Source organism: Phoenix dactylifera, chromosome 6 (genome assembly GCF_009389715.1).
Source record: "Phoenix dactylifera cultivar Barhee BC4 chromosome 6, palm_55x_up_171113_PBpolish2nd_filt_p, whole genome shotgun sequence".
Taxonomy (NCBI): domain Eukaryota; kingdom Viridiplantae; phylum Streptophyta; class Magnoliopsida; order Arecales; family Arecaceae; genus Phoenix; species Phoenix dactylifera.
This window is the reverse complement of record NC_052397.1, coordinates 4,051,261-4,077,489: the sequence shown is the minus strand read 5'-3', so window position 1 is coordinate 4,077,489 and position 26,229 is coordinate 4,051,261. Positions and strand designations below refer to the sequence as shown.

Below are 26,229 nucleotides of genomic sequence, written 5' to 3'. Positions count from 1 at the left end.
ATTACAGCGGCCATGCGCAATAAATGCCGGAGGGGTGTTAGAGTACGGTCCTCGGACATCGGGGTTTCTCTTAGGTCGGAGGTTTCGGGGTCGGTCGTCTTGTGGCCGAGCGTTCCGAGGTCGGACGCTGACTTCGGCTGTCCGGGGTCGGAGGTTGTACGGCTTCTTAGGGGCATTTATGTCATTTGGGGGGAAACTTTATTCCCCCCAACAATTACAAAACGAAAAAAATAAAAAAAATGATGCACTTCAATATTTTCGTGACATTCCTTTTATTTGTCGTTCTGCTGGGGTGCAGAGGTTGTTTTCTACATGGCTGCTCCTCGCTCATCCATCAAAAATTACCACCTTCATCACTCAGTTAATTGGTGCCAATACATCTCCCTACTGTGACTTGCAATGTCATGACATTCATAAAAATTCAAATTGCCGATCTCCTTAAAATATTTTCTGTCTGGTATTATATTGTATTATTAGAATAGTGGATTTGTTTTTGAGAGGAAAACTTTAATTATCCTTGAGTTGTTTTTGCATCTGCAGGAACGAAGAGTGTTATTGATGCTTGTATCGAATGCAAAGTTAAGCGGCTTAACTATACTAGCTCGCATGGTGTTGTCTTTGATGGTGTTCATGGAATTTGTAATGGCAAGGAGTCAATGCCATATCCAATGAAGGTCATGATGCTATATTGTCTATACTTTCAATTTTGTGGCACTGTTTCTTTCTAAGATATGGGATCCTTCTGACTCATATTTTTGATCTTCCAGTTTGATGACTTGTTCTGAGACTAAAGCAGAAAGAGAAAAACTGGTGATAAAGGCAAATGGTAGGACTGACCTTCTGACATGCTGCATACGTCCTAGTAGCATTTTTGGCCCTGGCGATAAACTTTTGGTGCCAAGGTAATGCATGCTATTTTTGGACATACTGATATAAATTGTTACAAAAAAATATATGTTTCAGTTTTACTATTGCTAATTTCTGTCCCTAGTCCAAATGGCTATGTTTGTACAAACTAAACAAAAACAAACATATTTGCTTGTCAAAATCATTTTTTGCCACCTTCCTTCGTTTTAGCATACTTATATGCTTTAACTTGTAGTGAAAGCAACAGATTTGAATTTCATTTTGTTTTTATCTTTGACTTTAGAAGCCTTCTGCCTTCAGTAATGTGCTCTTATTGATCAGTCTTCCTTTCCCATTTCCATTATTGTAAGTAAAGTATATCATTGGTGATGGAAACCATATGGATGGCTTAACCATTTTTTTTTTTTTTTATACAACGACTGATTACCCAACTTTAGAGTAGGTGCAGAGAACAGAATTATAAGTAAGAAAATAGCTTAAGGATAGAAGAGAAGCCTCCTACTATGTTCAAAATATATTTTCAAAATGTTGGACGGTGTAGGTGGCAACCTAATCTGCTGTTCTGTTTGTTTTTTAATACATATTTTAGCGTTAGAAATCGGTGCCATGCAGGGTGGGCATTATTTTTGCTTGTACTTGATTTTTTTTATATATATATTTTATTGCAGCTAACCTTCCTTCCTCTCAAATCACTCACATGCACGTGCCGCGTCAAGACAACCCAGTACGGGTTTAAATGCTACATGGCCGGTTTTTCCGGTTTTGGAGGGAATCAGGCTTCCGTATTCGGGCGATACCTGAACTCGCGCTTCATATTCACCGGCGGTCTCGAGAAGAATGGGCGAAGTCGGCGGCGGCGAGCGGTGGTGCGTGGTGACCGGCGGGCGGGGCTTCTCCGCCCGGCACCTGGTGGAGATGCTGCTCCGCTCCGGCGAATGGTGCGTGCGGGTCGCCGATCTGTTCTCCTCCATCAAGCTCGACCCCCACGAGGAGGATGGCGTCCTCGCCCATGCGCTCAGCTCCGGCCGCGCCGTCTACGTCTCCGCGGATCTCCGCAACAAAGCCCAGGTCATCAAAGGTAGTACGTAAGGGATCTTTCTCTCTTTCCTTGGAATGTAATCAGATTTTGCTGGTTTTGCACCAAAAAGATTGCAATTTTCGTATGTTTAATGCTTCCGATTCTGTTATTATTCTATGGATTTGCGTCCATATGGATTGATTGGGAGATTTGATGGTGGTATTATTGATAGATCATGTCTTGTTCCTGGTTCTGTCTACAATGTTTGGTATCTGGAAGTAAGCCCCGTTTGGAGGAGTTGTTGGCGGTAGAGTTTTTTTGAAGTAGAGTTGTTGGAAGTAGAGCTTTTATGAAAAGCAGTTTTCTGTTTGGTAACTATATTAACATATGTTTGGTAAAAGAGCTGAGAAAATAATTTTATATGAAAAAATTACAATAAAGAATATTGCATAGTATTATACAACAGAATATAATAAAATATATATATTAATACATAAATATATGATATAGTATAATATCACTATGATGTAATATAATATTATTATAATATAGTAATATAATATTATTATACTATAGTAATATAACATTGTATACTATAATATAATAATTTAATATAATATTAAATTATTTGACATATCATGTCAATGTATTATTATATAATTTAATATAATATAATATTATATTTATAGTATAATACTATAATAAAGGTACAAAATATCATAATTATTAGCGTATATTATTTTTTTATAATATAATATAATATTAAATTATTTAACATTACATATTAATGTATTATGGCATAATATAATATAATATATTATTTATAATATAGTACAATAATAAAGATATAAAATATTATAATTATTAGCATAAATTTAATTTTTTATAACATAACATAATATTAAATCATTAGTTAAAAAAATAGCTTTCCAACAAAGCTCAAAACAGCTTTTTCGGAAAGCTCCAAAATGGAGCTTCTCCTAAAAAGCTGTTTTTAACTTTCTGGGAAAGCTAAAACAGCTTTCAAAATTTTTTTTCAAGCATCTTTTTTCATCCAAAAGTGCTTTTGGAGGGCCAGAAAGTGCTTTTTAGCTCCCTAAAAGTTTTTCTAAAAGAGCCTAAATCAGCTTAAAAGGATGAACCTTTTTGAGCTTTATAGCCCTATTGGTTCTTGCTCATGAGCTCAAAGCATCAAAGGAGGAATATTTTTCGAACTGGTGCTCATAAAGTTTTGATTTACTCTGGATATATACTATCATTTAAATATCGATTTCTTAGAGACTGGTGATTAAAACTAGAGAGGATACTACTCTAGTACCTTGAATGGGTTCCACCCTTGTACCAAAAAAAAAAAAAAGGTTCCACTAAATAATTTGACGGTCTTAACTACGTCTCTTTGTTTCCGCTACATCTGACCTTCCCTTCTGATGTGTTGCCCAGCATGCTTGGTCGGTAAGGGATATCTTCTTCTCGAGCATGGTAATTTGGAAATCTAACTACTATGAGCTTGTTTTACTTTTGTCAGTTGGAAAAAAAGTGCTCTTAGATCCATCCCAGATGTGCTTTCTGGCTTTGAGAAGCATTATATTGAAGCTACTCTCTGTCTTCGTGCTATTCCACTACCCGGTCATGTTCTTGGTGCATCCTTGCATTTCTCATTGCTCAGACTTTATATCAGTATTTACAAAAGAAGTGAGATACTTCCATAGCCCTTTGGGTGCTGGAATTCTTTTGTGTACTAGTAGATTATAGTAAGATACTAAGTCATGAGTACGATTTATTGGCTTCAAGAAATATGGAGGATTTCATCAGGTTGGTCTGCCTGTTCATAATTCTTCCTTGTTGCAACATTTGAACTGGCTGATATTTTAGCTCAGAATATATTTTGGAAAATGTGAAGGACTGATGATGACATGATACTTGGTGGCTCAAGCCCATTCATTTTGCGTGTTAGTGATACATGCAACTTTTGATGCTTGAGGTCAGGGTTTATGAATAGTGATTATTATGATATGTTGGTTGAGATTTGTATTTTTTAGTGTTTGTAATGCTACTGATTCCATATAGTAATCTAGAGATTTTATGGTTCGCGACGGAACACATTTCTTGTTTATAATAACTGAAATGTCATTTTCTACAATGGCATAACTTCATGAAAATATGTTATTTATTAGTTTCCCCAAGTTGTCCTACAACGAAGATAATTGCAACTTGAAGCCCACCATCTGGAAGTATGAAGGATATTATGTTTTTATTTGTTCCTTGTTGCATATTATGTTGATATCTTCTTAGCCATCATAAGTGAAGGATAAGAAGTACTAGCCATCATGGTACCACTAACTGGCAGTATGAAAAAGAGAAAATAATCTCTACTTTTGTCACCCATCTATCCATATTTTTTTTTTTTTCTCTTGGGGCTCGTTTGGCTCACGGAAAGTATTTTTCCTCCTAGGAATATGATTCCTGTGAAACAAATTCATAGGAAGAGGATGCCTAGAAAAGTACTTTTGGCATGTTTGGTTGACCATGGAAAAATGACAAATTTCTAAAATGCTGATGTTTGGTTGGCCATCCACTTTTCTGGGAAAGTTATATATAATTCTTATCATGTCCTTAATAAAAATTAGATCTTTAATGCCTCTTTAATGCTTCTTTAATGTTGAAGGGTCTTTTTGGAAAAAAGTAAAAATAGAGTGATTCCCGCCTCATGGGAAAGACTTTCCCGTGAAATGTGGGAATCATATTCCCATTGGAATACAACTTTTCCGTCTCTCTTCTTTGAAAACTTCAACCAAACAAGAGGCATCTCATTACTTTCCCGTTGACCACACTTTTATCACTTCTTTTTCTTTTTCCGTGAACCAAATGAGCCCTTGGTTTCATCATTTTATTTTTATGCAGAAAATATTTTTGTAATAACAAATAATACTTGATGAGAACACGATGTTTGGAGTCCTGAACTCCTTAATTACGTCATAGCATTGAATGCAACCATGGTAGCTTTGGTTCATTTCATTACCTTGTCTTACTCATTAATAACAAAATAAAGAAACAAAAAATGATGCACTTCTATATTTTCGTGACATTCCTTTTATTTGTCTTTCTGTTGGGCAGCATTTCAGGGCGCAGAGGTTGTTTTCCACATGGCTGCTCCTGACTCATCCATCAACAATTACCACCTTCATCACTCAGTTAATGTTGAAGGTTAGATTTCGAAGAATTTATTATTGATTTTAATTTTGTTTCTATAATTGTAAGTTACAAATGGAACTGGTGCCTATACATCTCCCTACCGTACGTGACTCGCAATGTCATGACATTCATTCAAATTCAAATTGCTGATCTCCTTAAAATATTTTCTGTCTGGTATTATATTGTATTATTAGAATAGTGGATTTGTTTTTGACAGGAAAACTTTAATTACTCTTGAGTTTTTTTTGCATCTGCAGGAACGAAGAATGTTATTGATGCTTGTATCGAATGCAAAGTTAAGCGACTTATCTATACTAGCTCATCTAGTGTTGTCTTTGATGGCGTTCATGGAATTTGTGACGGCAAGGAGTCAATGCCATATCCAAATAAGGTCACGATGCTATATTGTCTATACTCTCAATTTTGTGGCACTGCTTCTTTCTAAGATATGTGATTCTTCTGACTCATATTTTTGATCCTCCAGTTTAATGACTCATATTCTGAGACCAAAGCAGAAGGAGAAAAACTGGTGATAAAGGCAAATGGTAGGACTGACCTTCTGACATGCTGCATGCGTCCTAGTAGCATTTTTGGCCCTGGTGATAAACTTTTTGTGCCAACGGTAGTTGCTGTTGCAAGGGCTGGGAAATCCAAGGTAATGCGTGACTATTTTTTGACATATTGATATGAATTGTTACAAAAGTATATGTTTCAGTTTTACTATTGCTATTTTCTGTCCCTAGTCCAAATGGTTATGTGCCTTCTGTAATATACTGTTATTGATCAGTCTTCCTTTTCCATTATTTTAAGTATATCGTTGGTGATGGAAACAATATGGATGACTTCACATATGTTGAAAATGTGGCACATGCCCATGTATGCGCTGAGCGAACTCTAGCCTCAGAAGTGGGTGCCAAGAAAGCTGCAGGACAGGTATCATTTTTGCTTGCACTTGATTTCTTTTTATAAGTTGTCATAATATGATGTTTATGCAGGCTTATTTCATCACGAATATGGAACCAATAAAATTCTGGGAGTTCATATCACTTATTATTGAAGGTCTGGGATATGAGAGGTGCACCTTACTTTTCCTGGCAGTGATTTCTTTTTCATTCATAGAATTCTAGTGATTAAAGCTTGGTATTGAAATTTGAGTCATTAATACTGTCTTTGCCACTAGTATTGATCTGTCAATTATATGTTTCCGGTTTAGCATTAGACCTTAGTAGCTATCAGAGTTTTAACCTGTCAATTTCCTTGAAGATTAACGTTTACTGAAATTGAGAATGCTTCATGTCTGTCATTCTAGAATAAGTATTGAGTTGGAAAGTACGTTGGAATGTTTTTTTTTTTCACATACATAAATATATATGCACATATTCTATATCAAAAGTGCCTCTCAGTATGTCAATGTTCTTTCTGTCAAAATACATAGATTAGGTTTCATAGGTATTTACATATTCTAAATCAAAAGTGGCATTTGGGTTCTCAATGTTCCTTGTGTCATATTACATGCATAAAGTTAGGCTTCATGAACGCATACATATCCTATATCAAAAAGCAGCATTTAGGTTCTCAATGATCTGTCTGCCAAATTGCATATGTACAAAATTAGGTTTCTCTGTTAATGCTTTCAATATTTCGATAACAGTCAAGTGAGAAGGATGGAATTTTATAGCTGAAACATCTTTCAAACTTTCAGATGCATCACTTCTGTCCCTCTTTCATTATGAATGCGCATGGCATTGCCCTCTATCTAATACGTGCCAAGTTTTCTGAATTTCAGGCCTACAATTAAAATTCCTGTCTCTGCTATCATGCCGATAGCCCATGTAGTAGAGTGGACATACAAATTGTTCTCTCGGTATGGCATGCGTGTCCCCCAGCTGACACCTTCAAGAATTAGGCTTCTCTCATGCAACAGGACTTTCAGTTGTGCAAAAGCTAAAGATCAACTTGGTTATGAACCTATTGTATCACTTAAGGTATTAAATTCATGACATCGCATATGATTCAATAGTCTCTATGTTTTGGGCTAGTAGTTGGGTTCGCATTAATTGCTTATGCAATTTTATTTTGCTTTTCCCATTACAATTGTAGGATGGTCTGAAGAGAACAATTGAGTCATACCCCAATTTGAGAGCTGAGAAGAGAACATCGAAGGCTTCCATCTACTTGGGGAATGGAAATAGTATGGTTCGGTTAGATTGACATGTTTTTAACTCTGTTCATATTTAATTTACTGAAAAGCTTGATTAATGTGTCCTTTCAGTTGCCGACACGATTCTTTGGAAGGATAAGAAACAAACGTTCGCAACATTGTTCGTCCTGGCTGCTATTTATTATTACTTATTTGCATGTGGATGTACCATCATTACAGCAATGGCAATGCTTCTCTCGTTGGTTGCTTTGTTCTTGTTTGTGCACGGAATGTTACCTACGAAAGTGTAAGTATCATTCCTTGCTTTGTCTGTTGGTTTAATTTGTTTTAATTGATGCTAAGCAATGATAACCTGGAATTCAGGAATCACAGGATGCCTATGAGTTTGTTTACTTCTAAATATGAGAAAATGATTGGATTATTTTCAGCCTTCACAAACATATTCTTGTATGCGGTGATGATTTGTCAAATATGATTTATTTTCATGGCAGAGACAAATATTTTCATGCAGTCGGATGCTTTTCCATATTTCATAACTGGATAGCGGCAGTGACACTGACATAGCTTTATATTAGGAGTAAATTTCCATTGTTTAATTTTTCCATTTCCTTCTGGCTCTTCTGACATATCATTTGAATTCTTGACCAGCTATTGATAACTATTTACTTAGTTGATCATAACAAAAAAAGTGCTGTTGGTGCAGATTTGGTTACAAAATTGAGAAACTATCACCTTCGCATTTTCACTTATCAGAAGAGAAGGCGCATCGTCTTGCTTGTTCTGTCAGTTCTTCATGGAATTCTGCAGTTGGCATACTAAGATCTCTTTGCAAGGGAAATGTCTGGCCACTATTTTTCAAAGTATATAACACTAATAATTTACAAATCTATTGTCTTTTCCATTAAATGACTGCATGTTTATTTTTTATTATTCCTTCATAATCTATCCTTCTTTTTGTCAATGCATGAGCTATACCCCCCCCTCCTATTTGTGATGCTTTCTAGGGTTTATGCTGTTTATTTGTTTCTCACAAATGAAATTTAACAGGTGGTTCTCGCCCTTTTGGTTCTCAACCTTTTTGGAGCCATGTCACTGCAGACCACATATAAAATAGGTCTCAGCATTTTTTCTTTTCATTTTTTTTCACTCCTTTTTTCCTGGATTCTCTTGAAAAATTCATCATCAAGAAACTTGCTATGTAAGACAAAGATAATGCATATTTGGTTCTACATCATTTAGCTGACATGTTTTGTTCTCTAACTGCAGGTATTCCGCTATTTTTTGTCGCAGCCTTAGTTTATGAAAAATGGAAGGATAAAATCGATCGCCTATTTGATGATGCTTTCACCTGCATTTTGAAACTGAAGTCCAATGTTCCACGGATATGCCCATGGCTCTCGTAGTTATATGATATGGCAGCTCCAAAGTTCCATGAGCAAAGTGAGCCAGACTCTAGTTACCGCACTGGGTCTTTAAACCCATCATTAGCTTTGTTGCCATCCCTTTATGTTGGATCAATCTGTCAAAGCTAGTTGTCTATGATAGCCTATCTCAGTATATATTGCTGTAAATATGACAGCCTATCTCAGTATATATTGCTGTAAATATGACAGCCTATCTCAGTATATATTGCTGTAAATATGACAGCCTATCTCAGTATATATTGCTGTAAAGATGACAGCCTATCTCAGTATATATTGCTGTAAATATGACAGCCTATCTCCAGCATATATATGGTTGTAAATATGACTACCTATCTCCAGTATATATTGATGGAAATAGAGATTTGATTTTGAAATGTACTTTGCATAGTTAGGCTGTATTATATTTATCACATGCTTAGATTAAGGAGTCTTAATTGTTGTAATTAGTCTCTGTATTCTATATAATGAGAGAAGACTCAAAGTGAGGCACATTTTTCCAGCAAACCCTTGTTTTGACATGGTATCAGAGCTTGGCCATTTTTTTTGTGATTCTCTTGTCTTCTTGGTACTGTACATTACAAAATTGCTTCTGTAGTTTCTTCGAGCTTCATGGGTACGTTTTGCCTTTGAGTGCTTCTTTGTGTTCTAATCCTTTAGGATTCTAAGTCTTGTTTTGGGGATTTTTTTGTCTTGGTTGTTGTGATACATTTTGGCCCTGCTATTCCAACTATTCTTGGTTGCAACTCTTGTAAACTTTTTGTCTTCTGTCTTAGTGGCCTGATTTGTTGCATAATCCTTCTTTGTTCAAGATGTCTTTTCAAAAATCTGAGTTTTCTTGCATCTGTTTTTCGGGAAAGAATTATTTTGCCTAGGAATTTCAATTCCAAATATTTGTCAAGGGCAAAGAACTATGGGGACACCTTGATGGCTGTGAGAACCTATGCGGGCGTGTGTTTAGTCCCACATCGATTATTCGCTGGGTAGATCTTGGGTACTTATGCAGAATCAAGAAACCCAAATAATACCTTCCGGCTAGCCATTTTGGGTGAGATCCTGGGTCGTTACAAATGGTATCACAGCGGACCCGGCCCATAACCTATGTGGACTAGGGGACACTGCAGCACAGATCCATTGAGGCTGACCACGGGCCAATCGTGATGTTTGTGATTAGATTTGAATAGATATAAATCCTTAGCCTGACGAGGACGTCAGGGCTTGAACGGAGGGAGTATGTGAGAACCCGTGCGGGCGTGTGTTTAGTCCCACATCGGTTATTCGCTGGGTAGATCTTGGGTACTTATACAGGATCAAGGAACCCAAATAATACCTTCCGGCTAGCCATTTTGGGTGAGATCCTGGGTCGTTACAATGGGTCTTATTCTAGACCCACTGACAGTGCTAAAGTAGCAGGGTGGGAAGTGAAGGATGCAGTTTTGAATTTCCGCCCCTATGAAGCAGCCAAAGGTATGTGGGATTATTTGAAACGGGTTTACAACCAAGAGAATGATGCTAGAAGGTTTCAATTGGAATTTGATATTGCAAACTACAATCAAGGGGGCTTGTCTATTTAAGAATACTACTCTGGTTTTATTAATTTGTGGACTAATACTCTAATATTGTGTATGCCAAAGTTTTTGTAAAGTCATTGTCTGCTATTCAAAAGGTCCGTGAAATAAGCAAGAGAGATCAATTTTTGATGAAATTGCGTCCATATTTTGAAATTATTCGTTCTAACTTAATGAACCGATCTTTTACACCATCTTTGGATACTTGTTTGAGTGAGCTTTTGTGAGAGGAACAACGCTGCTTTATATGAGGAATGTTAAATGCTACAGTTGTAAGCAATTTAATTTGGCCATATTGCAACTCACTTCAGAAGAAATTTTGCAATTAATGCAAGGAGAAAAGGCACATCATCACAACATGTTTGATGCGACCACAACCGCAATCAAAGAGCATTTTAAGCTATTGTTAGAACTCCAACTTTTGATTCCTTGGATTCTCTCTCTAATGCAACGTTGTCTTCACAAACTTCTTCAACTACAGTTGCTGCCTCAGGTTTTTTACCATCTGAAATGGTTCAACAGATGATCTTCTCTGCTTTTTCAGTACTTGAACTTACTGGTAATAGTAAATCTCCTTCAAACTTTTGGCTCTTTGATTCTGCATCCTCGAATCATATGACCTATTCCTCCAAGAATCTTTCTAATGTCAAAAACTATAATGGCAATATGTAAATTCATACTGCAAATGGGGATTTGCTACCTATTACAGCCATTGGTGAAGTCTCTTCCTCTTTGAAAGATGTTTTTCTTTCTCCCGGCTTATCTAGTAATCTTATCTCCATTGGACAATTGGTTGACAATAACTGTGAAGTTCTTTTTTCTCGATATGGTTGTATTGTGCAGGATTAGGTGTCAGAGAAGGTGATCGCATGGGGGCCTAAATGCGGATGACTCTTTTCTTTACACATACCTATACCAGCTGCTGTTTGTGATTTCAAGTTGTTTTCCTTTGCATGTTTTGCTATCAAAAATAAGATGTTGTGTTTGATTGTTCTAGCTGTAAATTGGGCAAAAGCAAAGTTCTGTCTTTCCCAACTCATAATACGCTTTCCACCAACTATTTTGATCTGATTCATACTGATGTCTGGGGTATTGCACCTGTTGTTTCTCATGCTCAATACAAATACTTTGTGACATTCATTGATGACCACAATAGATTCACATGGATCTACTTTCTTCGTCAAAATTTAAAGTCTTTGAAGTCTTTAAGAATTTCTTAGCATTCATTGAAAATCAATTTTTCCCCTGCATCAAGACCTTAAGATCAGATTCAGGTGGAAAATACATGTCTCATGAATTCCAGAATTTTCTCCAACAAAAGGGAATCGTATTTCAACGATTTTGCCCATCCACTCCACAATAGAACGGTGTTGCTGAAAGAAAGCACCGTCATCTTCTTGATGAGGTTCGAACTTTGCTTCTTGAGTTATCTGTTCCATCTAGATTTTGGGTTGAAGCTCTTAGCATTGTACTTTACTTAAGTAATCGACTTCCAACTCTAAATTGCAGTATGAATCTTCATATTTTCGACTCTACCATTGTCATCTAAGGTACTCTCTTCTTGATGAGGTTCGAACTTTGCTTCTTGAGTTATCTGTTCCATCTAGATTTTGGGTTGAAGCTCTTAGTATTGTACTTTACTTAAGTAATCGACTTCCAACTCTAAATTGCAGTATGAATCTTCATATTTTCGACTATACCATTGTCATCTAAGGTACTCTAATCTCCATACTTTTGGATGTGTCTGTTTTGTCCATCTATCTCCTCATGAATGAAATAAACTTTCTACCCAGTCTATGGTCCATAACATATAATAAAATTCATAAAATAATCCATGACAAGGATGTCATCTTGCACTATCATTGTTGCACAGAAAACTTCTCTCTGGATAGCCTTGGAGCTTAAAACTTAGAAAGACCGAGGACTACTCTATGTTGAAGCTTTTCTCTGCAAGCTTTTTCATTTGGGAGCCCTTCATGGGTGGCGAGGTGAATATTTATTAGCCCGATCTCGGTATAAATTGAAGTGTCTGATCTTGGTAGTGTTCGAAGTGTTTTATCTCGGTGCTGGCTGAAATACTATTCAAATCTGACCAATCAATAAAAAAATACTATGTATCTTATTGAAGACCATTTTCCGTCGAGAACATGGCCACGATATCAATGTTGGCCATACCAACTCGGCGATTATTGCGCGATTAAAGCACTTATGCCCACGTGTGTAATGTGGAGAGCTATTACCTTATAATTATTGTATGTTTTTTTTAATCTTAGTAATGGATGCCGTCTCCATGCTTTATTAAAAAGGTATTGAGGGACTTTCAGGTAAAAAACCTATCTCTTCTACTATTTTTATGGAGTGGAGTTCGACTGTCTTGAGCATCGCAGAAACTTTCATTGGACAAACTCTAATAATAGGACTTTATTTTTAGATCCGTCTAGGATTTTGAAAGTTTGATCAGATTGGCCATTGACTTCCCACTTGTCAACAGTCGAAACTCTTTAACTCGGAGCGAAACCAACCTCACTCTTCAGCTCGGCCTTAACATTCACCTTAGACTCTAGCAGCAACAATGGATAAGTGATGTTTGGATTGTTCAGTACTAAACCCTTTTTTTTATCTATTCAACAAAAAATAATGAATCAATATTAAAACATCACACGAAAATTTTACTTACTTCCACAGATTTTTTAATATTTTTTATCAATTATTAGCATAATTTAGCATCAACAAAGAATATATACCGACTCCAAAATTAAAATATATCCATGAGAATCATGAAAGTCCCAAGACAAGATTAAAATTTATCCATGAGAGAATCATGAAAGTCTCAAGACTTGTTTCCTGCACGAAATCATTCATAAGATTTGATTGTGAAAAGCACAAAGTTCACCCTGAAACTAAACAAGTTTGCTCATAGCTTGGAATATGTTGAGCGAAACTAGGCTTAGCTTAGTATAAGCTCACAGATTATTTGCCCTTCACCCCCATATTGGTGTCAAACCTCAAGTCCATTGTCTAATGCCTCAGACGAACACTTTCAAGCTTCAATTTTAAAGAAACCCCAGCCTCATCTCCTCTTTTTACCCCCTCCCCGTTTGGCAGCATCTCTCCCAGCCATCTACTCTCATCTCTTGTTTTCTTGGTCACCCTTCCGCCGTGGGGTGGGGCCCTACAATGCGGGCATACGGCAAAATTATATATCATTGCACCTACCTCCCTTCCTCTGAAATCACTCACATGCTACGCACGTGCTGGGTCGAGAAAGCCCAGTTTTTGAGGGAACCAGGCTTCCGATTTCGGGCGATACCTGAACTCGCACTCCATACCCACCGGCGGTCTCGAGAAGAATGGGCGAAGTCGGCGGCGGCGGCGAGCGGTGGTGCGTGGTGACCGGCGGGCGGGGCTTCGCCGCCCGGCACCTGGTGGAGATGCTGCTCCGCTCCGGCGAATGGTGCGTGCGGGTCGCCGATCTGGTCCCCTCCATCAAGCTCGATCCCCACGAGGAGGACGGCGTCCTCGCACATGCCCTCCGCTCCGGCCGCGCCGCCTACGTCTCCGCGGATCTCCGCAACAAAGCCCAGGTCATCAAAGGTAGTACGCAAGGGATCGTTCTCTCTTTCCTTGGAATGCAATCAGATTTTGCTGGTTTTGGACCTAAAAGACTGCAATTTTCGTATGTTTAATGCTTCCGATTCTGTTATTATTCTATGGATTTGCGTCCATTTGGATTGATTGGGAGATTTGATGGTGGAATTATTGATAGATCATGTCTTGTTCCGGTTCTGTCTACAATGTTGGGTATCTGGAAATAAATCGGCTTAAAAAGATGAACCTCTTGAGCTTTATGGCGCTATTGGTTCTTGCTCATGAGCTCAAAGCATCAAAGGAGGAATATTTTTTGAACTGGTGCTCATTAGGTTTTGATTTACTCTGGATACTATCGTTTAAATTTCGATTTCTTACAGACTGGTGATTAAAATTGGAGAGGATACTACCCCAGTACCTTGAATGGGTTCCACTTAATAATTTGACGGTCTTAACTACTTCTCTTTGTTTCCGCTACACCTGACCTTCACTTCTGATGTGTTGCTCAGCATACTTGGTCGGTAAGGGATATCTTCTTCTCGAGCATGGTTTTTGGAAATCTAACTACTATGAGCTTGTTTTTGCTTTTGTCAGTTGGAAAAAAAGTGTTCTTTTAGATCCATCCCAGATGTGCTTTCTGGCTTTGAGAAGCATTATATTGAAGCTACTCTCTGTCTCCGTGCTATTCCACTACCTGCTCATGTTCTTGGTGCATCCTTGCATTTCTCATTGCTCAGACTTTATATCAGTATTTACAAAAGAAGTGACATACTTCCATAGCCCTTTAGGTGCTGGAATTCTTTTGTGTACTAGTAGATTATAGTAAGATCATAAGTCATAAGTATGATATATTGGCTTCATGAAATGTGTAGGATTTCATCAGGTTGGTCTACCTGTTCATAATGCTTCCTTGCTGCAGCATTTGAACTGGCTGATATTTTAGCTCAGAATATATTTTGGAAATTGTGAAGGACTGATGATGACATGATACTTGGTGGCTCAAGCCCATTCATTTTGAGTGTTATTGATACATGCAACTTTTGATGCTTGAGGTCAGGGTTTATGAATAGTGATTATTATGATATTCTGCCATATGTTGGTTGTGATTTGTATCTTTTAGTGTTTGTAATGCTACTGATTCCATATAGTAATCTAGAGATTTTATGGTTCGCAACGGAACACATTTCTTGTTTATGATAACTGGAATATCATTTTCTATAATGGCATAACTTCATGAAAATATGTTATGTATTAGTTTCCCTAAGTTGTCCTACAATGAAGACAGTGATAATTGCAACTTGAAGCCCACTATCTGGCAGTATGAAGGATAATATGTTTTTATTTGTTTCTTCTTGCATATTATGTTGATATCTTCTTAGCCATCATAAGTGAAGGATAGGAAGTACTAGCCAGCATGGTACCACTAACTGGCAGTATGAACAAGAGAAAAAAACTATACTTTTGTCACCCATCTATTCATATACCTTTTTGCTTTTGGTTGCATCATTTTATTTTTATGCAGAAAATATTTTTTTAATAACAAATAATACTTGATGAGATCACGATGTTTGGAGTCCTGAAATCATTAATTACATCATAGCATTGAATGCAACCATGATAGCTTTGGTTCATTTCATTACCTTGTCTTACTCATTAATTACAAAACGAAAAAAGAAAAAATGATGCACTTCTATATTTTCGTGACATTCCTTTTATTTGTCGTTCTGTTGGGCAGCATTTCAGGGCGCAGAGGTTGTTTTCCACATGGCTGCTCCTGACTCATCCATCAACAATTACCACCTTCATCACTCAGTTAATGTTGAAGGTTAGATTTCGAAGAATTTATTATTGATTTTAAATTTGTTTCTATAATTGTTAGTTACAAGCTGAGGTAGGGCACTGGCAACCTGTTACAAATGGAACTGGTGCCTATACATCTCCCTACTGTGACTCGCAATGTCATGACATTCATAAAAATTCAAATTGCCGATCTCCTTAAAATATTTTTTTGTCTGGTGTTATATTGTATTATGAGAATAGTGGATTTGTTTTTGACAGGAAAACTTTAATTACTATTGAGTTGTTTTTGCATCTGCAGGAACGAAGAATGTTATTGATGCTTGTATCGAATGCAAAGTTAAGCGACTTATCTATACTAGCTCACCTAGTGTTGTCTTTGATGGTGTTCATGGAATTTGTAATGGCAAGGAGTCAATGGCATATCCAAATAAGGTCATGATGCTATATTGTCTATACTTTCAATTTCGTGGCACTGCTTCTTTCTAAGATACGGGATCCTTTTGACTCATATTTTTGATCCTCCAGTTTAATGACTCATATTCTGAGACTAAAGCAGAAGGAGAAAAACTGGTGATAAAGGCAAACGGTAGGACTGACCTTCTGACATGCTGCATACGTCCTAGTAGCATTTTTGGCCCTGGCGATAAACTTTTGGTGCCATCGTTAGTTGCTGCTGCAAGGGCTGGGAAATCCAAGGTAATGCATGCTATTTTTGGACATACTGATATAAATTATTACAAAAAATATATGTTTCAGTTGTACTATTGCTATTTTCTGTCCCTTGTCCAAATGGCTATGTTTGTACAAACTAAACAAAAACAAACATATGTGTATTTCAAAATCATTTATTCTTTAAAAATTTGTCACCTTCCTTCATTTTAGCATATTAATATGCTTTAACTTGTAGTGAAAGCAACAGATATGAATTTCATTTTGTTTTTATCTTTGACTTTAAAAGTCTTCTGCCTTCTGTAATATACTGTTATTGATCAGTCTTCCTTTTCCATGATTGTAAGTATATAATTGGTGATGGAAACAATATGTATGACTTCACATATGTTGAAAATGTGGCACATGCCCATGTATGCGCTGAGCGAACTCTAGCCTCAGAAGTGGGTGCCAAGAAAGCTGCAGGACAGGTATCATTTTTGCTTATACTTGATTTCTTTTTATAAGTTGTCATAATATGATGTTTATGCAGGCTTATTTCATCACGAATATGGAACCAATGAAATTCTGGGAGTTCATGTCACTTATTATTGAAGGTCTGGGATATGAGAGGTGCACACTACTTTTCCTCACAGTGATTTATCTCATTCATAGAATTCTAGTGATTAAAGCTTGGTATTGAAATTTATGTCATTAATATTGTCTTTGCCATTAGTATTGATCTGTCAATTTTTATGTTTCCGGATTAGCATTAGACGTTAGTAGCTATCAGAGTTTTAACCTGTGGATTTCCTTGAAGATTAACGTTTACTGAAATTGAGAATGCTTCATGTCTGTCATTATAGAATAAGTTTTGAGTTGGAAAGTATGTTGGAATGTTTTTTTTTACACATATATAAATATATATGCACATATTCTATATTAAAAGTGCCTCTCAGTTTGTCAATGTTCCTTCTGTCAAAATACATACATTAGGCTTCATAGGTACTTACATATCCTAAATCAAAAGTGGGATTTAGGTTCTCAATGTTCCTTGTGTCATATTACATGGATAAAGTTAGGCTTCATGAATGCATACATATCCTATATCAAAAAGTAGCATTTAGGTTCTCAACGATCTGTCTGCCAAATTGCATATGTATAAAATTGGGCTTCTCTGTTAATGCTATCAATATTTCAATAACAGTCAAGTGAGAAGAATGAAATTTTATAGTTGAAACATCTTTCTAACTTTCAGATGCATCACTTCTGTCTCTCTTTCATTATGATTGCACATGGCATTGCCCTCTATCTAATACGTGCCAAGTTTTCTGAATTTCAGGCCTACAATTAAAATTCCTGTCTCCGTTATGATGCCAATAGCCCATGTAGTAGAGTGGACATACAAATTGTTCTCTCGGTATGGCATGCGTGTCCCCCAGCTGACACCTTCAAGAATTAGGCTTCTCTCATGCAACAGAACTTTCAGTTGTGCAAAAGCTAAAGATCAACTTGGTTATGAACCTATTGTATCACTTAAGGTATTAAATTCATGACATCACATATGATTCAATAGTCTCTATGTTTTGGGCTGGTAATTGGGTTCGCATATTGCTTATGCAATTATATTTTGATTTTCCCATTACAATTGTAGGATGGTCTGAAGAGAACAATTGAGTCATACCCCAATTTGAGAGCTGAGAAGAGAACATCGAAGGCTTCCATCTACTTAGGAAATGGAAATTGTATGGATCTGTTAGATTGACATGCTTTTAACTTTGTTCATATTTAATTTACTGAAAAAGCCTGATTAATTTTGTCCTTTCAGTTGCCAACACTATTCTTTGGAAGGATAAGAAACAAACGCTCACAACATTGTTCGTCCTGGCTGTCATTTATTACTACTTATTTGCATGTGGATATACCATCATTACAGCAATGGCAAAGCTTCTCTCGGTGGTTGCTTTGTTCTTGTTTGTGCATGGAATGTTACCTATGGAAGTGTAAGTATCCTTCCTTGCTTTGTCTGTTGGTTTAATTTGTTTTAATTGATGCTAAGCAATGATAGCCTGGAATTCAGGAATCACAGGATGCCTATGAGTTTGTTTACTTCTAAATATGAGAAAAAGATTGAATTATTTTCAGCCTTCACAAACATATTCTTGGATGTGGTGATGATTTGTCAAATATGATTTATTTTTGTGGCAGACACACAAATAATTTCATGCAGTCAGATGCTTTTCCATATTTCATGACTGGATAGTTGCAGTGACACTGAAATAGCTTTACAATAGGAGCAAATTTCTGTTGTTTAATTTTTCCATTTCCTTCTGGCTCTTCTGACATATCATTTGAATTCTTTGACCCAGTTATCGATAACTGTTTACTTAGTTGATCATAACAAAAAAAAGTGCTGTTGGTGCAGATTTGGTTACAAAATTGAGAAACTATCACCTTCACATTTTCACTTATCAGAAGAGAAGGCGCATCATCTTGCTTGTTCTGTCAGTTCTTCATGGAATTCTGCAGTTGGCATACTAAGATCTCTTTGCAAGGGAAATGACTGGCCACTATTTTTCAAAGTATATAACACTAATAATTTGTAGTCTATTGTCTTTTCCATTAAATGACTGCATGTTTATTTTTTATTGCTTCATAATCTGGCCTTCTTTTTGTCAATGCATGAGCTATATATGTGGGAGTGGTGCCAGTATTCCCCTCCACCCCCACCCCCCTATTTGTGATGCTTTCTAGGGTTTTTGCTGTTTATTTGTTTCTCACAAATGAAATTTAACAGGTGGTTCTCGCCCTTTTGGTTCTCAACCTTTTTGGAGCCATGTCACTGCAGACCACATATAAAATAGGTCTCAACATTTTTTCTTTTCGTTTTTTTTTTCACTCCTTTTTTTCCTGGATTCTCTTGAAAAATTCATCATCAAGAAACCTGCTATGTATGACAAAGATGATGCATATTTGGTTCTACATCATTTAGCTGACATGCTTTGTTCTCTAACTGCAGGTATTCCGCTAATTTTTGTCGCAGCCTTAGTTTATGAAAAATGGGAGGATAAAATCGATAGCCTATTTGATGATGCTTCCACCTGCATTTTGAAACTGAAGTCCAATGTTACACGGAAATGCGCGAGGCTCTCGTAGTTCTATGATATGGTAGCTCCAAAGTTCATTAGCTTTGTTGCCATCCCTTTATTTTGGATCAATCGACATTTCAGTCTGTATCACCTTAGTTTTTCTTTTCCCATCCTCACTTGTTAGTCATCTGGGTTGGGTATACTAATCTTTCATGGGTCTGCTTGCAATTCTGATTTCCATGTCTCTAAACCGGGTTATTGCAGATCTCAATTTTGAAGGTTTGCCAAATTCTCTTATTAGAAATTTAATTTGTGTGCTGGACCTCGTATGGGCAGGATTTCTTTTTCTGCTCTTGTAATTGTTTATATGTTGGCCTGTTGTATGGTATAATTTTAGAAAGAAAGATACAACGGGTACATTCGGCCTCTTTACTAGCGGTCCCAAAAGCTAGTAACTTACATGAAGCAAGTCACAAATATGTGCTTGGAGGATTTCCAAGAGACAACATCTTTTCTTGGATTGCGTGCAAATCCACTCATGGTCTATAGTGTCATCCGAGCCTGAGATCTAATTAGCATTGTCGAATCTCTCGAGCAATAGGGAGAGCAGGCTCGATGGTTCCTTGAAGATGCCTTATCAGTCTCTTATCTTTCGAGTCTTGTAAGTACACCTAGCTAATGTACCAAAGTATAAGAAATATCATGTCTCATAGTCTTTGCTAGACGATTCAAAGATCCAATATTCGAATTGATTAATTCCTTCTCCTTCATTGTTGTTTAACTTCACTCAAGGATCGAAGGGTGTGGATATAGGTTTACAATGAGATTAGTTGAAAATTATACCACTCTCATTTTTGATTTAGTTAATATTAAATATAATATAAACTACTCTTAAATCTATTATACCAAAGATACTAGAAAGAAAATACTTAGTTTCATTAATTAGATATAGACTTGTTCTAAATATAAAGTTGTCATTTGGAAGCCATATTGTAATAACGGTAATATTTTGTGTTAATCACAAAACATAACATAGAAATAAAGGAAGCCTTTCTTCTTTGCTCTAGAAGCTATCTGGCAAACTTATTTATACAATCTTTGCCTCTTGCATGCATTAATTTCGGAATGATTTGATTCATGCTCCTGTTTTAAAACTCATAGGCTACTTTATCTTTAACATACTATTGTACTTGAGATTCAAGAGGCTGAACTCATTTTTTTCTGTTGAAACCCATGATCTGAAGCATCCCTCGACAAGGAAAGTGACTGATCATTCCACCAGCTGGCTTTGTCTTTCTTTCGCTTGTTTGATCTGTGTCCTTGTCTGTTCCGAGCTTTACTTCGTGCACAAAATTTATGTACATAATTTACATCTGCGAGCCATTTCACAGTCTGCCTTTTTGATTTTTTTTGGGGTTACATTTCACTAGAAACATGCACATTGGTTGGGACACCGGGAACCATAAGGCATAGCTAGTTTGATTAATAACTCTCATTGATTGCCTCCTTTTTCTCTTCCCTTCTTATGATCATCTCGATCAGAGCCAGATATATGAGATATGGTTTGTTATCTATCTGGCATCCGCTAGATTCTGGGTTCATGCTGTTCCTCTCGCTTTGAGTGGCTTTCTCCATCTACCTCCGAAGCCCTTAATGACATATTTTGAAAATAAATAAAACTCGAAAATTCTCTTTCGTTTTTGGCCCTCATATGGATGTTATAGGTACTGGCCTGGCGTGTTGTTGTGATGGATTCTAGTGATGTGCGGAAAGTTCTTGGACCACGGGATTAAAGATGCCTTTGATCCTCACAAGACTGTTCAGGAGGTATCGTCATTTCCGTGCGCGAGAGGGATGAAGCAAATCTTGTTCATCATATCAGCGGAAAATAAGAAAGCCAACAAGTTCCAATCCCTTATGTTGGTGACTCTTATCTCTTTGGAGCCCCCACCTCCAGGTCATCTCAAAGTAAATTTTGATGGTAATTTTGATACCACTGGTTGAATCTACGTAATTTTGATTCCACTGTTTATAAAATAATATTATTTGAATGAAGTACACAAACTAAAAATTTCGAAGAAACATAATGTTTCGAAAACATCATATTTTTTCAAAAACCAATGTTTTTTTTAGAAAAGTCACAGTTCATTTGAAAAAAACATTTCACGAAAAAATATTTTAAAGTATTTAAAATAAATAAAATTTAGAATTTTAATTTTTTTTAAAAAAAATTAAAACTCTAAAGTCTGGTTTTTTTTTTTTTTCCAACCTAACATGAAATGATAAAAGGCATGCATCGGAACCAAAGTCATGCAATATATTCCAATATAGCAAGAAATGATAAAGGCATCGGAACCAAAGTCATGCAACATAAAAGAATCGATGACGGTGCCGAGTGGAGAATATAAAATTCGCATCCAACTCACAATTTTGGCCATTATTTTTTTTTCCGCATAAAATTTGAACATAAAGGAATCAGTGGCATACGTGATGATGATGGGACTTGCAGATACTTCCAAACGTCCCTCCTACTTTCGGCCATTTGAGGGAGGCTGCTCATTTGGGTGCATGCGGAGGAGCGGGTGAAAGTAACATGGGATTTATCCGCCTAGAGATAACATCCGGCATCTGGAGAATTAACAAATACTTATCTTGATGGTTGCTCGGTGACCAGCGGACGTGGACACACGCTTTTGAAGGCCGCCCACGTCATACAAGTTTTGGTTTCATACTCGTGGATGGTCGTGCTTTGACCACAAGTCAACACAAGTCAATAAACAAAATCCTGTCCTCGTCTAGTTTGTGCTCTTCTTTCGCAGGACTACATTAACTAACGAACATCAACGACCTGACACCAATCAAAAACTTCCACGTGTCCTCTTGCAGATCCAACGGCACGAACCGGGGCAGTGTTATGGCTTCGGTTGACGTTTCTTTTCTTAAGAAGCAAGAAAACGGGGAACTAAACGGCGAATCCCCTCCGTCTACGTAAGGAACCCCTCTTAGCTTTGCGCACGAGTCAAGTCAACACAAGTCAATAGACAAAATCGTTTCTTCGTCTAGTTCGTTCTCTTCTTTCGCAGGACAACATTAACTAACGAACAACAACGGCTTTATTCCAATCAAAAACTGCCACGTGTCCTCTTGAGGATCGAACGGCGTGAACCGGGGCAGTTTTGTAGCTCTGGTTGGCGTCTACTTTCTTAAGAAGCAAGAAACGGGGAACGAAACGGCGAATCCCCTCCGTCTACATAAGTAGCACCTCTGAGCTTCGCTTTCATCGTTTCGGACGCGATTGTGAGAGAGAGAGAGAGAGAGAGAGAGAGAGAATGGCCGGAGTTGGAGGTGACGATAACGGCGCTGCTTGCCGTCACGATCTCAAGTCGCTGCTCGCCGCCGATGAGAGGGATTTCCTCGTCCGTAACAATGGCGATCAGGTACTTAGAGCATATTAATTTAGGATTAGATTTTTAAAATCCTCCAAAAAGTGTTTTTTTTTCTTCAGCAGATTGATTTAGGATCTAATTCTATTTCCTGCTTTTCTTTTTGTTTTATGTTCTGGGGAAGTGGGGAGGGGGTTTGAAGTTCCTGCAGTTATTTTCTTTCAAAATTTTCTTCTCGTGATGATGTGATAATCCGACAACCATGAAGAGCACGTAATTCCTGCAAGCATTTTACTCCTTGGTTATACTTGAAGTTGTGTGATTAACATAAGTTATTAGAAGAAGAGGTCGATTTGTAATATTTTAATAATCTCAAAAAAAAAAAGAGAGAAAGAACTCTGTTTTTCGCTTAGACATTCATTACAATGAATCTATATGTTAACAAAATTTAAATGGCCAGTGACTTCTTGCTATCAGTTAGCAGATGATTGATCAAATCAAAAGCCGAATATCACATTAACTACATATCCACAGGCACTTGCAAAAAAATCCAATTGAAAAAAAACTATTTTTTTGGTATTTCTATATTTCTTTTAATTAGAAACCATTCTACTGATACGTTAAGAAATTTGGAGCTGAATTCTTCAGGTGAAGATCGCAAATCTTGAAGGGAAAACTATCGGTCTCTACTTCTCAGCCTCATGGTGTCCACCTTGTAGGCGCTTCACCCCAAAGCTGATTGAAACTTATGGTAAGCTCTCCTCGGAGGGGAAGGACTTCGAGGTTGTCTTCGTGTCAGCTGACAGGGATGAGGATTCATTTAATGGTTACTTCGCAAAGATGCCATGGCTTGCCATTCCATTCTCTGACACCAAGGCCCGTGATCGCCTTGATGAGGTGTTCAAGGTGAGGGGCATACCCCACCTTGTCATCCTTGATGCAAGCGGAGAGGTTCTTAATGAAGAGGGTGTCCAGGCCGTAGGGGACTATGGCTCTGAGGGGTACCCCTTCACTCTTGAGAAAATCAACAAGCTGAAGGAGGACGAGGAGGCTGCTAAAAGGGAGCAAACTCTTCAGACTGTGCTGGTTTCGCCCTCCCGTGACTATTTGATTCTGAATAATGGGAATCAGGTTATCTTCATCTCCTTATTGTTGTTTAATGCCTTCAAAATTGTTCTCCAGTGGATCCTCATCAAGTAGCTATAAATTCCTCTTATATCACTTCATAATTGCATCTCTTTGTATGAAATGAGTACCCTCATGCTTGAGCTATTAAGTAACCATTAGCGCACAGTATTTTTGTCATTTTGTTTCCCTTAGTTATGTCAGTTTGCCAACAGGTGCCTGTGTCGGAGCTCGAAGGAAAGATAGTATGCCTGTACTTCTCAGTTAGCGGTTTCCAACCATGCGACGAGTTCACTCTGGTGCTTGCGAAAATATATAGAACTCTGAAGGAAAAGGGAGAGAGCTTTGAAGTTGTGATGGTGTCCTTGGATGATGAAGAATCATCCTTCAAAGAAGGCTTTGCGGGCATGCCGTGGCTTGCTATCCCTTTCGGGGATGAGAGCTGCAAGAAGCTTGTGCGCTACTTCGAACTCAGGACAATACCAACTTTGGTTGTTCTTGGCTCTGACGGGAAGACCCTGCATTCCAATATAGCCGAGCTTGTGGAAGAGCACGGGGAGGAAGCATGGGAGGGATTCCCATTTTCTCAGGACAAAATGGATCTGCTCGCAGAGAAGGCGAAAGCAAAATTGGCAGCACAGTCGCTGGAGTCCCTTCTGGTTTCTGGGGAGATAGATTATGTCATTGGCAAAGATGGTGTCCAGGTAAAGATTTTATTCGACAAGCAAGCCTAGTTCTACACAATCTATATTAAATTATAAAACATAATTATAAAAATAATTGTATTATTTATTACTTATATAGAAAGTAATAATTAAAACTATATATGCTATATCTATTAGTATTTTGTGTTAATTTGCCAGGCATGAGCGAGCTAGACGTAGATCTAGCTTGGTTCGTTTCTTTAGCTGAGTGAGCCGAACTCGAGCTAAATCCGATCTAGACCGCAAGTAGTTTGCTCTCTTGCCAGCCCTACTCTAAAGCATCGCAGGATGGTACTGCTGCTTTATTTTTTAAATTTGAGCAAATGGTGTAGCTCGAGTATCCTTGTTGGTGCAGCCATGGGGCAATAGAATTTGAAAGTTTTTCAGTAGCCAACTTTGCATTGATGAGGATTTCTTCTACAATGAGCACTGCCAATTCATATTCGACCTGCTTCTCTTCTTTTTCAGATTCCAGTGTCGGAGCTCATGGGAAAGAACATTCTCCTCTACTTCTCAGCACAGTGGTGCGGCCCCTGCCGTGCCTTCCTACCTAAACTAATAGAGGAATACAGGAAGATCAAGGACAAGGACAGCGCCTTTGAGGTGGTCTTCATCTCCAGCGATCGAGACCAGAAATCTTTTGAGGACTTCTTCTCAGGCATGCCTTGGTTGGCGCTCCCCTTCGGGGATGAGCGAAAGAAGTCTTTGAACCGCGTCTTCAAAATACGCGGAATCCCTTCCCTCGTTGCCATTGGACCTACCGGACGGACGGTCACCAAGGATGCGAAGCTTCTCTTGATGATCCATGGAGCTGATGCCTATCCATTCACAGAGGAAAGGATCAAGGAGTTGGAGGATCAGCTCGAAGAGATGGCAAAGGGGTGGCCTGAGAAGTTGAAACATGATCTCCATGAGGAGCACGAGCTTGTGCTGATTCGCTGTGGCAAATATGGCTGCGATGGATGCGATGGGCTGGGAGACAAATGGTCCTACCGCTGCACCGAGTGCAACTTTGATTTGCACCCTAGGTGTGCGTTAGCGGAGGATAAGAAGAAAACTGGTGAGGAGGACCATGGTGAAGAGCAGGGAAAGACTGAGGAAGGATATGTATGTGATGGGGATGCCTGCCGCAAAGCCTAGAGCTGTTGTTTGTGCGAAATAAGATGGTCATGTCTTTGGCTTCCTTCTAAGCAAGCCATGCAGGGACCAGCTTCTTATGTTTGCAGTGTTTTGAGTGAGTGGAATGCAAAGAGGATGATTATGTGAAAATTGAGTTTGGTTTGAATTTGGCTCTATTACTTGGTCATTCTATCTTTTGTAGATCTTTTTCATGGCTGGGGAATGTTGGAGGATTATCTTTGATTGTGAAATGTGAAGCAAGTTCAATTCCTACTAGCGACTTGCAATCCGCCAAAAGAGTATCATCAGCCTAGTTAGTACTTAATGCTAGATGCTTGTAAGCTCCATTGTTTCACTCAGATGATGCACTACTAGCTTCTTGTTTAAACTTCAACAGGCTCATCATTAGTTTACTGCCTAAACTTCAGGCAGTAATAAACGCCTTCTGCATCATATATTATGAATTTTCTATTTGATCAAAGACATTTCAGAAACAGCACCAGCTAGATGAACTTGACTGGACAAGGCTGTGATACCATATCCATC

At 37.8% G+C, this 26,229-nt stretch overlaps 3 protein-coding genes across 3 annotated transcripts; all 3 read left to right on the top strand.

Moving 5' to 3' along the window:
- The first annotated feature begins 1,626 nt into the window (after positions 1 to 1,626).
- On the top strand, positions 1,627 to 8,746 carry LOC103702195 (3beta-hydroxysteroid-dehydrogenase/decarboxylase). Its single transcript, XM_026802758.2, has 12 exons — positions 1,627 to 1,945; positions 5,000 to 5,089; positions 5,335 to 5,468; positions 5,562 to 5,732; positions 5,888 to 6,010; positions 6,073 to 6,152; positions 6,864 to 7,062; positions 7,178 to 7,268; positions 7,350 to 7,524; positions 7,942 to 8,098; positions 8,286 to 8,352; positions 8,505 to 8,746. The coding sequence occupies exons 1-12, from the start codon at positions 1,705 to 1,707 to the stop codon at positions 8,639 to 8,641; spliced, it is 1,665 nt and encodes a 554-aa protein (XP_026658559.2). The 5' UTR covers positions 1,627 to 1,704; the 3' UTR covers positions 8,642 to 8,746.
- A 4,717-nt stretch (positions 8,747 to 13,463) lies between these two features.
- LOC120103893 (3beta-hydroxysteroid-dehydrogenase/decarboxylase-like) lies at positions 13,464 to 19,718 on the top strand. The gene is made up of 12 exons (XM_039127167.1): positions 13,464 to 13,821; positions 15,551 to 15,640; positions 15,914 to 16,047; positions 16,141 to 16,311; positions 16,632 to 16,754; positions 16,817 to 16,896; positions 17,606 to 17,804; positions 17,918 to 18,008; positions 18,092 to 18,266; positions 18,689 to 18,845; positions 19,061 to 19,127; positions 19,283 to 19,718. Exons 1-12 carry the CDS (start codon positions 13,578 to 13,580, stop codon positions 19,417 to 19,419), a joined length of 1,668 nt encoding a protein of 555 aa, XP_038983095.1. The 5' UTR covers positions 13,464 to 13,577; the 3' UTR covers positions 19,420 to 19,718.
- Positions 19,719 to 22,624: 2,906 nt separating this feature from the next.
- Positions 22,625 to 25,954, top strand: LOC103702219 (probable nucleoredoxin 1-1). Its single transcript, XM_008784555.3, has 4 exons — positions 22,625 to 22,789; positions 23,384 to 23,866; positions 24,076 to 24,564; positions 25,033 to 25,954. The coding sequence occupies exons 1-4, from the start codon at positions 22,682 to 22,684 to the stop codon at positions 25,702 to 25,704; spliced, it is 1,752 nt and encodes a 583-aa protein (XP_008782777.2). The 5' UTR covers positions 22,625 to 22,681; the 3' UTR covers positions 25,705 to 25,954.
- The last annotated feature ends 275 nt before the right edge of the window (positions 25,955 to 26,229 follow it).